The 12,768-nt window shown below is 41.9% G+C and overlaps 3 protein-coding genes across 8 annotated transcripts; 2 read left to right on the top strand and 1 right to left on the bottom strand.

The window, feature by feature from the left end:
• The first annotated feature begins 706 nt into the window (after positions 1-706).
• LOC115672689 (uncharacterized) lies at positions 707-4,742 on the top strand. Of its 5 annotated transcripts, none has more exons than XM_030594581.2 (3): positions 707-1,104; positions 1,187-1,239; positions 2,838-4,742. In XM_030594581.2, the coding sequence occupies exon 3, from the start codon at positions 2,854-2,856 to the stop codon at positions 4,447-4,449; it is 1,596 nt and encodes a 531-aa protein (XP_030450441.1). In that variant the 5' UTR covers positions 707-1,104; positions 1,187-1,239; positions 2,838-2,853; the 3' UTR covers positions 4,450-4,742. The 5 variants fall into 5 exon arrangements, with proteins under 5 accessions (XP_030450441.1, XP_030450443.1, XP_056160797.1 ...); XM_030594583.2 differs by having other exon boundaries at positions 2,835-4,742; XM_056304822.1 differs by having other exon boundaries at positions 1,187-1,348.
• A 1,961-nt stretch (positions 4,743-6,703) lies between these two features.
• Positions 6,704-10,634, top strand: LOC115672950 (PI-PLC X domain-containing protein At5g67130-like). Of its 2 annotated transcripts, none has more exons than XM_056304980.1 (9): positions 6,704-7,034; positions 7,169-7,234; positions 7,405-7,527; positions 7,660-7,774; positions 8,948-9,046; positions 9,215-9,518; positions 9,616-9,839; positions 9,930-10,016; positions 10,151-10,634. In XM_056304980.1, the coding sequence occupies exons 3-9, from the start codon at positions 7,472-7,474 to the stop codon at positions 10,301-10,303; spliced, it is 1,038 nt and encodes a 345-aa protein (XP_056160955.1). In that variant the 5' UTR covers positions 6,704-7,034; positions 7,169-7,234; positions 7,405-7,471; the 3' UTR covers positions 10,304-10,634. The 2 variants fall into 2 exon arrangements, with proteins under 2 accessions (XP_056160955.1, XP_030450820.1); XM_030594960.2 differs by having other exon boundaries at positions 6,710-7,030; positions 7,637-7,774.
• A 472-nt stretch (positions 10,635-11,106) lies between these two features.
• LOC115672951 (uncharacterized) lies at positions 11,107-12,748 on the bottom strand. The gene is made up of 2 exons (XM_030594962.2): positions 12,216-12,748; positions 11,107-11,876 (listed from the first exon to the last, which is right to left on the bottom strand). Exons 1-2 carry the CDS (start codon positions 12,263-12,265, stop codon positions 11,537-11,539), a joined length of 390 nt encoding a protein of 129 aa, XP_030450822.1. The 5' UTR covers positions 12,266-12,748; the 3' UTR covers positions 11,107-11,536.
• Positions 12,749-12,768: the final 20 nt, after the last annotated feature.

The raw sequence follows: 12,768 nt of genomic DNA, 5'->3' as shown, positions 1-12,768 counted from the left end.
GCCTGCAAGCTAGGGACGAACATCACCTGATTATAGATGATGGCTGACAAAACCCGTCCCGAGAAACAGCCGCTAGGGATGGTGTTGCCATCTAGAACCCATTGGGAAATTTTTCCTTTTCTTTTTGCCCCAAAATTTGGACAGCCTAGGCCCGATCTTTTTTTTTTTTTTTTTTAGATAATGACACAAATGATTCATAAACTTTGACCCAACGTGCAATGATAGTCCATAAATTTTTAATTTATTTAATATGATTCATGAGCTTTAACCCAATGTGTAACTATGGCCCCTGAACTTTTAATTTGTTAAATGTGATCGCTGAATTTTTCATACATGTTTAATTTAGTCCTTGAATTATATGAAAATGTTTAATATTGTCCTTGATTTGGAATTAACGAAATTACAACGTCAAACATTTTCATACAATTCAAAAATCACATTAAATAAATTAAAAGTCTAAGAATCGCACTGATCAATTACACATCGAGTTAAAATTCATGAATCATATTAAATAAATGAAAATTTCATGCGCCATATTACACGTTAGGTCGAAGTTCATGAATCATTTGTGTCAATTTTCCCCCTTTTTTTTTCTTTTGACGGCCGGAGTTGAAAATCTATTAATAAGACGTAGTTCTCAAAGCGGATCAGCTGAGGTCAAAAGCAAGTGGGACCCACATTTGCGATCCCCTCCTCCAAAATCAAGCGGCTCCCGGAGCCCCACGCCTTCGTGATCAATCAAACACGGCACGCGGAGTAGTCGGTTTGAAGCGCCACGCCCACCCAAAAGAAAAACCAAAAGAAAGATGGCCGGATGAATCCGCACGCGCACCTCCATGGTCGGTTCCCTCCTTCCCAGAAGCTGAATTCTGCCCACTGATCCACCAGTGGGAAAGTCCTTGCTCTGGTCCTCCTCCCCACGTCAGAAACCTCAGCTTCCCCAGAAGACAGAACAAGGAAGAAAAAGAAACAGGGGCAATCCCTGAACCTCGCGAGCGAAAAAGGAATCAAAGGAACTTTCTTTGTTCCCGGGTCTCCCTCGTTCCTACTCTTCTTGCCGGGAATTCGGTCTCTACCTCGAAAGATTCCTTTTTGGCGTTCTGGGTATGTATGATTTCGTCTTGTTGGTTTAGTTCTAGGAGTTGATCTCGAGTTTAAATTGTCTTTCGTGTGAATCCGATTTCAGGGTTGTTTTTCCCCTTGGGAGCTGCACAAGTAATCGGGGGGTGTCGCCATGAGGTAATTTGCTTCTCTCGCCAGTTGTGGTTGGTTCCATGCGAACGATCCGTTCGTGCTTGTTGTGGGAGTGTGAGATGTTGCCCGTTGCTTTATCTTTCCGGCATACTTGGTTAGTTGCTGAGAAGGTTCTTCCCATGTTGAAGCGAATTGGGTTTCTTTAGCTTATCTTATTCCCATATAGGATGCGGCTTGACGTAAGGGATGCCCAACATTTGCTTTCGATCTTTAACTAAGGATTATGGGGACGGACCGTCTTTATAATGCTTATAGTCTTTAGAAATGTAATGCTCTATCTGCCTTCTCAAGTGGGAAAAGCAGCTATGCCTATGCTAATTATTGGATGCTGCTGCAATTTTTGTAGTTCGGATCGTACCATTTGTTGCCTGGTGCTCTAAAAATGATAAGACACATACTATGAGAGCAGATAAGTTTTCAGATATAATTTTAGTGCTGTGTAAAAGGTTCCCTATCTCTGTTGCTCCTCTTAATCGTTGACTGGGACTTGCCACTGAATAGTTTTTTATCAGATTTCCCTAATTGACGTGGAACATTTAAATCTGAATATTACTACCAAGTAGTTACATAACATGTTGCCTCTATGAACTGAGGAAGTCCTGGATATCTGTGGTTTGGTGGGCTGCTTTGGAGAATAGATGGCTCATTACTCCCCCCCCCCCCCCCCCTACAGTGTCTGGTTGAAATTAATTGTAGTCCGTGTCCTTTAATTCTTGTATTTTGTCCTTTGAAAGATCTTACAATGACAATCTCTGATATTATAATAGTTTTTCCTCCAGTTGTTGTCTTATTTATGGTGCAATCCACAGAGAGAATCTATATCCGATTGTCTATGCTAGTGTGTTATCAAGTCGTATCTGTATTAATTGCAAATCCAAATAACTCACTTTAATCTCTTCCTGCCACTTTATTGGACCAATAATAAGAATTGGATGAAGCTTCAGTATGGAAATTGCGTATGGGCAAATGAGCTTTGGCTATCAGGTTCTCCTCACGTAAGCATTTTGTGAGAGTATGAGCTCTGATATGTTTCCCACTGGAATGATTTGCTTCATCTTTTGTTATTGGTACGGGTATATTGATGATGGAACTTTTCGTCTTAGGACTAGCCGCAGTTCCTTGCCCCCGATTAGCATGTATTTTCTTCTCCTGCTTCTTTCACTTATTTATCTGTATGTATGTATTTATACTGTATTATTCTGTCTGAAGTTTATATTGTTTGAAGCAGAAGACTCAAGACATGTTATCTTAAGTCTTCCAGTGGGGAATTTGTGATCAAAATAAAGGAGAAATCGCTATTGAGTTGTCTGTGACAACACTCTTCCATTCTATGCCAACCTTTCTCTTTTATATTAAGATTCGGATCAGAAGATCATTAAGTTATAAGATGGGGAACTCAAAAGCATAGTGAAACTGCCTAACGATCAAGTTTCATGCTTTAAATTTTCAGCAAAAACAATTTCTTTGTTATGTTCCATCACATTAACAGTATTATAATTGTCTATTCTAGGTACGTTTGAATTGGTATCAATAACATTTCTTTTCTTGCTTTAGAAAATTAATATCTTTTCCGAAAATAGCAGGATTATTTGATCTTAGATGGGGGCATTGATGGCTAATCCAAATTCATTGAACTCGCTGGTCTCGTTCGGTTCGTTGGAACAAAGGGGAACAGATATGGCAGATGCTAACTCGGCGCTACAACCTCCTCTGGGTCGCCAAAACCGGAGTAGCTCTGACGGTCCAGTAGCTATCCTTTGGGACATCGAGAATTGCCGTGTTCCTAGTGATGTCCGTCCCGAAGATGTAGCTGGTAATATCAGAATGGCTTTGCGTGTGCATCCCATAATTAATGGAGCTGTCATGACGTTCTCTGCCTATGGAGATTTCAATGCTTTCCCAAGGCGTCTAAGAGAAGGATGCCAAAGAACCGGCGTAAAACTCGTCGATGTTCCAAATGGGAGGAAAGATGCTGCTGATAAGGCTATCTTGGTTGACATGTTCCTGTTTGCGCTAGACAATCCTCCACCATCATCTATAATGCTCATCTCTGGAGATGTTGATTTTGCCCCTGCTCTCCACATACTCGGGCAACGTGGATACACCATAATCCTTGTTATTCCTTCTAATGTAGGTGTTTCCTCTGCTCTCAGTAATGCTGGTAAGTTTGTGTGGGACTGGCCTAGTGTAGCACGTGGAGAAGGGTTTGTTCCCCCGGCTAAGGCTATAACAGTCCCACGTGGAGGACATTGTGACATCGCAGGCTACTTCATGGGGTGTCACGTCACCGAAAACCAGGACTGTACTAATGAGGAGGAAGCAATTGTGTACAGGGGGATTTCACAGAGCTACTGCAACTCAAGAGACTATTCATTAATATCGCAGTCCTTATCCGAGTACAACAGCACAACTATTGCAACGCCTTGTTTTGCCTCATCATCAAGATCTCATAGTCTTCCAACTGGTTTGAATGAAGTTTCGGCTGGAGGACCGATTTCTTTAGCTGATCAAAATGATTCAACATTGTGGGTACAGCCTGGGGATCTGAACGGACTAAAAGGGCAGCTTGTAAAGTTGCTAGAACTTTCCGGAGGATGTTTGCCTCTGACCCGTGTGCCTGCGGAGTATCAAAAGGCTTTTGGTAGGCCTCTCTATGTCTCAGAATATGGTGTATTTAAGCTTGTGAATCTTTTCAAGAAGATGAATGACGCAATGTCCGTGGAGGGAAAAGGCCAAAAGAAGTTTGTCTATCTCCGCAACTGGAAGGTGGGACCCAGTGCACCTGCTTTGGTCTTGACAAAGAAAGATAAGAAAGGAAAAGGGCCTCAGGAAGAGACCGACGCCGTTGCGGGTGTCGGCTCTTCGGATGAGTTATCAGATGAAGAGCAACTGGAATGTGAAGAAAGGAGCGTCCAAGGGAAGACTGGCGACAGAAGCGGTTCTCCATGTGACCTCATTGCTCGAAATCTCGAGCAGTTCAAGCATGAGCTCCAAGAGATTCTTGTCAGCTATTCATGTCGCATTTTCTTGGGTTGTTTTGAGGCAATATACGAACAACGTTATAAGAGACCACTCGATTACCAAAAGTTTGGTGTGGATGGGCTGGAGGAGCTCTTCAAGAAGTTGGGGGATGTGGTGACCTTGCATGAAGATACTCTAAGCAAGAGGAAATTCCTAGCTGCCGCTGGTTGCTAGAAGAACAAGATACCCGTCAAAACTCTTGTAAACTACATTAGTCTTAAGTTTAACTGAAGCATGCTTACGATCCTGAAATGTCCTCATTTCATTTTCTTTCTTCCTGTTTTTTGGTCCTTGGGTCATCCGAAAGCTGCATAAAGGACGACAAGAGCTTGGACCACACCTGTTTTTTCTTTTCAACGTGCGTCCCCCGCATGGATCGAAGTTTGCATTTTAGAACCGCCATGCGAAAGCTCTACCGTGTTGTCTCTGTGACTAATAATTTGCTAATGAAGGTTGCGTTTTTCATTTAGATTATCCGTGCAATATGATATTCCTATGGTGTGAGTTGGGTGGGTTGGGTTTTGCTTCAAGGATGGAAGACGGCATACGTGGTAGGACTTGTGTGGATGCGTGGTGCCTTTGGAAATGCGATTCTGGTTTTAGGTGACATTTTTCAGGGTGCGGGCAGGATTAGGTTGCGCGCTTGTCTGTGATGCTTGCAATGCACTCTGCTCTCTGGTAAACCACATCATCTGCAGAGCGATCTCAAGGGCTTTGGCGTGCAAGATATCCTCTTCTCTTTAACGGAACGATTGCCCCGTTTGTGCAGGTGAGATCGCATAGCGCTTAAGGAATGTAAAGAGTAGCCATATTGGCCGTTCTTTTTTGCTTATTCTTGATCTAGTTGTCGAGATAATGAAAAAAAAGAGATATTTGCTTGTTCCAAAATACTTTATTTTTGCCTTGAATCATTGGGTTTAGGCGTTACTTCGGTGATTTTTAATCGTTTCAAAATGGCAGCAACATGTCCCTTTTTCTGATTTAATCATTGGGTTTAGACATTACTTCGGTTGATTTTCGCACGATACACTTTTAGTCAAAAATGTTTCCCTAATTCCAACAAATTTTCCTTTCGTGGATTTGAAACTTGCCAGAATAGGATCCTTTCAATTTAGAAATCGAAAATAGACTACACTTCCAAAGTTGTTCCAATTTATTTATTGGCACTAACCCTAGATCCTTGCCCAGAGTAATGAATCAATACTTGCTACTAGTGCTACATCACATACTATTTACACTACAGCCAGAGAAAAAAATGAGGATTCATTCCTATATAATAAAAAGGATAGGTGTAATATTTTACAATCGTTTATATCCTTCAAGTCGCACGTTACTTTCTACAATATCGTTTCAAATGAAGTTTTACCGTAACATTTCTCTAATTCTGAACCGATATGTGATTAATTCAATTAGGAAATCATGAATAGTCATTTGATCGGTCGTTACGTTGGTTTCTAAAGAAGTCTTGGAAAGAATTTGATTTAGCCGTCGATTTTCATTTTATTGGATGACAGCTTAACGAATGTGGGTTTCTCATTGTTCCAGAAAAGCCACAAATGACAGTTGTCTACTGTCAGAGAGAGAGAGAGAGAGAGAGAGAGAGAGAGTTGGGCATATGGTGACAACGACGAAACTGGACGCTTTCTTTTAGTGCTCAGCAATTCCAACAAGATATCAACTATGGTTTCATTTCATCTCCACAACTGGATTTTAGTATTTGGCAAGTTTTGACCTTTTATAGTAATTTGATCTGAGGGCAGGATTAGACTGCATTGCTAATATTTGCGCTAGTGTGGCTGCCATGGTCCTACACAAAAGAGATTAGACATAAAACTGTCAAAAAAAATTGAGGAGAAAGAAGAAAAGGCGAATGTTGAGGAAGCACTTGTATTGTATGCCATGCTTTCTTTTATACATCACCCTTTCCGCCAGGGAAATGAGGGGCGTGAATTGAATGGATGACATTTCTCGACTGTCAAAAACAGCACAGTGCATGACGTCTTGTTACCTGATCATCGATGTTCGAAAAACGGACCGAAGATTCCTTTGACGCCGTCGCGTCCCGTGCCCTTCTATTTTATGTGCTTTTCCGGTTTCGACAAATGCCCATGGCCGTTGGATTCACAAAGAGCTCGATCGTTCATCGATAACTTTTTGATCCTCGTAAGTCGGGACATGTCGTATGGAAATTACGATGAAGTGTTCATCGACACAACCGCATTCCAGATCGAGAGACAGTTTTAAGAGGGAGCACATAGGCCAGATTTTCTCTAGCATGTGCAGATATTTTGGCGCAACAGAACATCAACAGGGCATCAACGAGAGTGAAAATGCTTGTATGGACATGAGTTCGCAAGTCATATGAAAGTAGATGCTGGATTGACCAAAGTCGGAGCGAGTAAAACTTAGGATTTCCCACACAATTGTCGTTCGTTAATTCGTGGATCTTACGTCTCACGTCAAATCTACATGATTGCTGAGCGGCACGGATTCCATCAGCGTGGACCTTTGGACCACGCAAGTATTTCTTCCACAACGAAAGTCACCTGCACCGCGTGGGAACGAAAACTTGAAGCCGAAAGCTCGCTCCCGGAAAACAACTCCACAGCTGCTGCGTCGTCGTCTTCATAATGCCTCCTCTTTGCTACCCAACAACAAAGGCACAAAAGCTTCACGCCACGCGCAGAGAGTGAGCCGCCTCCTCTGTCTTCTCCGTATGCCACCATCGCAACCTTGATTATTAATGTCCATGGAGGCATGTAAAAGCTCTCTCTCTCTCTCTCTCTCTCTCTCTCTCTCTCTCTCTCTCTCTCTCTGTGAAGGCATGGTCCTGTGTTCTTGTTTATGCTCTTTCTGGAGTCACTAGTGACAACCGTCGCATTCATTCGCGCAGAGGATCGTTTCCATCGCGACCCTTTTGATCGCAGCTTCTCTCTTCACCGTTTCAGCTGCTCTCAAGGTCCTTCCTCTCTCCTCTCTCCTCTCTCCTCTCTGTCTCTCTGCACATCCTCCTCACATACCCACGCGAAAAAGGAAAACACTCGGTTGTAAACTATCGCTTTGCAATCATGGTGAAATCAACACGAACGTGTGCCTGCTCCAATGGCTCTGCTGATTGTTCTTCAACAGGAGGGACAAACCTGCGTCGCCAACAAATTCTGCGACTCCGGCTTGCACTGCGAGACTTGCGTCGCCGATGGAAATACACGCCCTCGATGCACTCGGATTCGGCCCTCCAATCCCACTTCACAGGTTCTTCTCTTCTTCTTCTCTTTGTTTCTATTTCCGGACTGATCTGTTTGGCAAACTTGCTCGACTTCACAGCCTCTGCTTTTTTGTTGGCATTGATTTTTTTGCGCAGGTCAATAATTTGCCATTTGACAGGTACTCATGGCTGACGACTCACAATGCATATGCAAGGATGCAAGTGAAATCGGCTACTGGATCAGTCATACTATCTCCCAGGAACCAGCAAGACTCCGTCACTGATCAGCTCAATGTGGGTGATTTCGATCTCTCTTTTCACATCAGAAAAAAATGTTCTTTTTTTCTAGGAAAATGGCAGAAATTAAAACCCATTAAATGTTTTAGCCACCCAATTGAGCTTTTTAAATCATAGTGTTGTTATGTATGTGCGAGTTTAATTGAGGGAGTATGATGCTCAAACGTAAAGCTTTGATTTCGGTGAATTATTATATGCAAAAAACAAATAGTAAAGCTGCAATCTTGGCATGAAAGACTGGAAATGGAATCTTGGTCTCTTTCTTGAGAAGAGCTTTTCTGTGTTATAATACGTTTGTTCTGGTACTGGTGGTGGGTGGGTGTGGGACACGGTGCATGTGGAGATCATCTTTCTAACTTTTATAATAATCCAGAACAACTTGGTTTTCCATCAAGTGCTAATATTTTAATGATGTCATTACGAGGATGTGATTATTAGAGGATTGACCCGGGTGTCAACTTAAACTTTCGGTCCTGTATGATATAATTATAATTGATTATCATATTCTTGCATGCTAGTCCTTATTGAATTCCATGTTTTTGCGTTTGATGAAGCTTCCAAACCCGAAAAACAAAATGAAAGACGAAATCGCTGTTCTTTGCTTATCCGCTGGCTTGTCGAGTTCCTCTCATGCAATTAAGATATGCGGTGGATTGGGCAAATAGCTAGCAGCTTCGAAAAGAATATATTTGACTCTTTACAGTTTCTTCCCTCATTTCCATATTTAGAAGAAGGATTATTATAATTACCTGGTTGTTGATCGATAAAAATGTTGACCAAATTGACAGCCTTTAGTCCTGATGAGCTGTGGTTACCCTTTCACTATTTGAAGGATCCTTCCAAACATGATCATAACTTGGAAGTTCAAGTCGGTCCAAATTAATGACCAGTAGCATTACAGGCCTTCTAAGTCGCGAGTTATTTTCTTACTGTAGTGGCGGCAGTAATTGCCTGGACATGAACTCCTCTTTGTCATTACTTCGCTGCTATATTTCTTAAGTCCTTACAATTTGTATGGACATGATCTGCGTTTATGAGCTGATCATTTGATGATGATATTTCATTCTTTATCTGGAATATGTTACCTATTAGGCTCATACTGGTGTGAATTGCTAAAACTTCCGATTGTTAATGCACTAAAATATCTGCTTTTTCATTTTAACTTTGCAGAATGGCGTTAGGGGACTGATGCTGGATATGTATGACTTCGAAAATGATATCTGGTTATGTCACTCCTTTGGGGGACGTTGCTACAACTATACAGCTTTTGTAAGTTGAATGGACAATTCTGTTGCGCTCTGTATGTTGAGTTTTTAAACAATATCTATACGCACTAATTGATCGTATATTCATAATGTTCTTCTAACACTGCTTTGAATTGTTGAGTTCTTACTCACTCTAGAAGAACAACACTAATTAAGGAATTTTATTTGCCAGCAACCCGCCATTAATGTTCTGAAAGAAGTTCAAACATTTATGGAAGCAAACCCATCCGAGATTGTGACTATTATAATCGAAGACTATGTTTCATCGCCTAGTGGACTGACCAAGGTGTTTGATGCTGCTGGCTTGAGGAAATATTGGTTTCCAGTATCTCGTATGCCTAAAAATGGTGGCGATTGGCCGACAATGGACGATATGGTCCAAAAGAATCAGCGCCTGCTAGTTTTCACTTCAAAATCATCGAAAGAGGCTTCTGAAGGAATTGCATACCAGTGGCGATACATGGTGGAAAACCAGTGTATGTCTCATCAACCTTTCTGTTCAGAAATCTCGTTGAACTTGGAGCTTTCGTATTATGGGTCAATGGTTGACTATTATGTCAATCAATTCTACAGATGGTGATGGAGGGATGAAAGCCGGTGTTTGCCCAAACCGTGCGGAATCACCCGCAATGAACACAACAAGCAGGTCTCTGGTTCTTGTGAACTATTTTCGAGATATGCCAGACTTAACCCAAGCTTGCAAGGACAATTCAGGCCCCTTGATCAGCATGGTTAACACTTGTTATGAAGCAGCCGGCAAACGATGGCCTAACTTCATAGCAGTCGACTTTTACAAGGTTTGGCCGAGTTCTTATTCTCCAAGATATGACCTTTAAGAACAGATGAAGCCCTTGACTTCTAATTATCGTGCATGTGAGAATTTTCAGAGGAGCAATGGCGGGGGAGCCCCGGCGGCAGTAGATATGGCAAATGGTCATCTTATCTGCGGATGTAATAGTATAACCTCTTGCAAGGTCAGTCCATGCCTTCCAGGATTTATTTTTCCGCTTATCCCAACAGGGTTTTCCGAAATCGATCAGATACTTGGCACTGCATATAAATGACTTGTAATTAGCTCTCTGATTATTTAATCGCTGTGTGCGCGCAGGCGAACATGACTCTTGGCGCGTGCGACGTACCAAAGTCCAGAATCGCCCCCATCCCGGCCGCACGCGATACTAGCTTTGCTCATTTAAGTAGTCGATCATATCATCAGTGGCAGTTGGTTGGGACAGTGCTATTAATTCTCTTCTCGGTATGAAGAGAAAATGTAAATCTGTCTTTATGCATTCTTTGATACAGTCGTGATTGAAGAAAACATCCTCACACCAAAATGAAGTGGAGCAGTTTAGAATTAGCTGATGGTGGACATTGGATTTGAAGGGGTCAGAAGCTAATTTTCTTCTATGATCTAAAGTCGAATTGGTTGATCTGACTGTGGGCTTGAAGGCCTTGTCGAACCACATTTTGCGATACCATCACTTCAGAACTGGTTGGAGCATAAATTTTTTATTGTTGTGCTGTGCCCGAATCAACTTGGAGATGGGGTAAGTCTAATATGGAAAATGACACAAATGATCTCTGCATTTTTACCAATGTGCAATGTCATCTTTAAACTTTTAATTTGTTCAATGTGGTCCACCTACTTTTGGTATATATTCAATTTAATGCTTGGACTAGATAATCCATAGACTAGATTGAACACTTACCAAAAGTTCACAACCATATTCAACAAATTAAAAATTCAAGATCAACACTGCATGTCAGGCTAAAATTGAGAGATCATATTGAACAAATTAAAAGCATTGAGTCAAAGTTTAGGGATCATTCGGGTAATTATCTCAAAATAATCAGTTGGGGGTGGGTGAGCTAGTGAAACCATGGAAGAAAATTTGTATTGATTTCAATCGATAGCAAGACACATGCATAAGCATATTTACAAGAGGATCATTGGTTAGTTACAGTTAAGTTCATAGTTGATTTCCCTCGCGAAGACTCTTTTCGCCCCAGACGAGACAATGTTTATGCGAAGCATGAATTTGAACAAAAGCAAGATTCAAGACAAGATGAAATGAACGAGCTTTTATATGAATTTAAGTGGGGGATAAAGATGTTCCAGAGAATGAACAGGACTGCATCGGCAAACACAATCGGAACCATCATTCAATATTGAATAGAGAGACACGAAACTGGCCTTCAAGCAAACCCCAGCTGAATCGCCGGTTTCTTCGCTCTGGCCAAGTTTGAATCATCTTGTGTGCAAAGATGCATTTGCATGATCTCCTCAACTAGATTGCTTGTATATCTGTTCGAACCACGATGCATCTGCAACTCCATTGGCAGATTCAGTTGCCTGCTTATGCTTCACCATTCAAAGTTGTGCACAGACCAAACGGGTCAGTTTATCCTGAGAGATAGAGAGATATGGAGAAAAAGAAGATGAAAAGAGCAAATGAATGAGGTTACTCGAGCAAACTTGAATAGGGAACATGCTTCAGTTCTGATCAGAAGAACTTTGGCCACCGGCTGTGACCTCAATGAGCTTCACAGAGCATATGGCAGAAAATGTTCCGCATTCAGAACGATATTCGGAGAGGTCCGTGTTGGAAGTCACTGGATAAGGTGCAGATGGAAACAAGTCCGAGTTGGCCAGAATAATCGGAAGCCAACGCCTGGTCATGAATGCCTCCCTTGAGACAATGGCTAGGTTTTCCGAAACAGATTTTGGATTGAGATTTGAAGCCTTTGGTGCTTTGTCTTTTCCAGCATTGCAACTCTCTTCTAAGGTTTTGATATACTTGACTGTCCAATTCGCTGTTAGTGCACTTGCCAGCCTGCAGCAACCATTTTCATTAGCTGCGATTTAGTTTTTGTTTTACCCGTGACGAGGGAAGCCACCCTTTAAGTAGGCACATCCCGATACACGGAATATCCCACTAATCTTATAGATAAGATAAGACGTGAGCCAAATCCTAGATGCGTGGCCCAAGCGTGGTATCTTTTGCAGTTTGGCGGCATGAAGAATTGAACCAATACCTTTCGTTTAATCCACCCAAAATTTGTGCCTTAGCCGCTAATAACCCAATCCAGGTGGATCACAAGAATTAGGTTCACGCAAAAGAAATGATTCAAGTGCTACCTGTATATTACGAAGATCACGGTATGGTACTTACGTTAGGACGAAGCTGAGGAACAAGGGAATGGAGTACCTTGTACACGCCATTCACGGTCCAACATCAAATGCATCTCATACCCTGCTTCACTCTCGCCAACCCCTCCCACTATCGTTAGCGTTCTATATGGTCACGGATGGTTCTGTTCTAGCAATATGGATGAAACAGGGTCAGTGTCGTGGGTAGGTTATGGGAAAGCATGCCCTGCATGGCATATTCGCAGAACAAGAAACCAACTGATAGTCAAGTGGATATTGTGGGGCACTGGACACAATGTTTCGATGTGGAATAATGGACTGGCATAAATGAACTAGCTGGACATGAGAGGAAAATTTAGTCCGACGCACAAAAAAACTAGACTAGGAAATAGTTAGGTGCCCTTTTGTTTCAGAAAATCTTCCAACCGAAACTGACATGCTTCCTTGTTTCTCCAGTCTTCTGAAAACCGAAAATAGTTTTCAGTCAAACCAAATCACGAAAAGAAGCTGTTCCAATGTTCTCGTCAATCAGAATATAACATAAAAGCTTTTGCTGGAAATGAGGACGGAAAACT

The sequence above is a fragment of the Syzygium oleosum genome, unplaced genomic scaffold, assembly GCF_021117445.2.
Source record: "Syzygium oleosum isolate NSW1041296 unplaced genomic scaffold, Sole_v2.1 Sole_v2.33, whole genome shotgun sequence".
Lineage (NCBI taxonomy): Eukaryota > Viridiplantae > Streptophyta > Magnoliopsida > Myrtales > Myrtaceae > Syzygium > Syzygium oleosum.
Note: the sequence above shows the minus strand (reverse complement) of the source record. Positions and strands in the feature narration are given on the sequence as shown.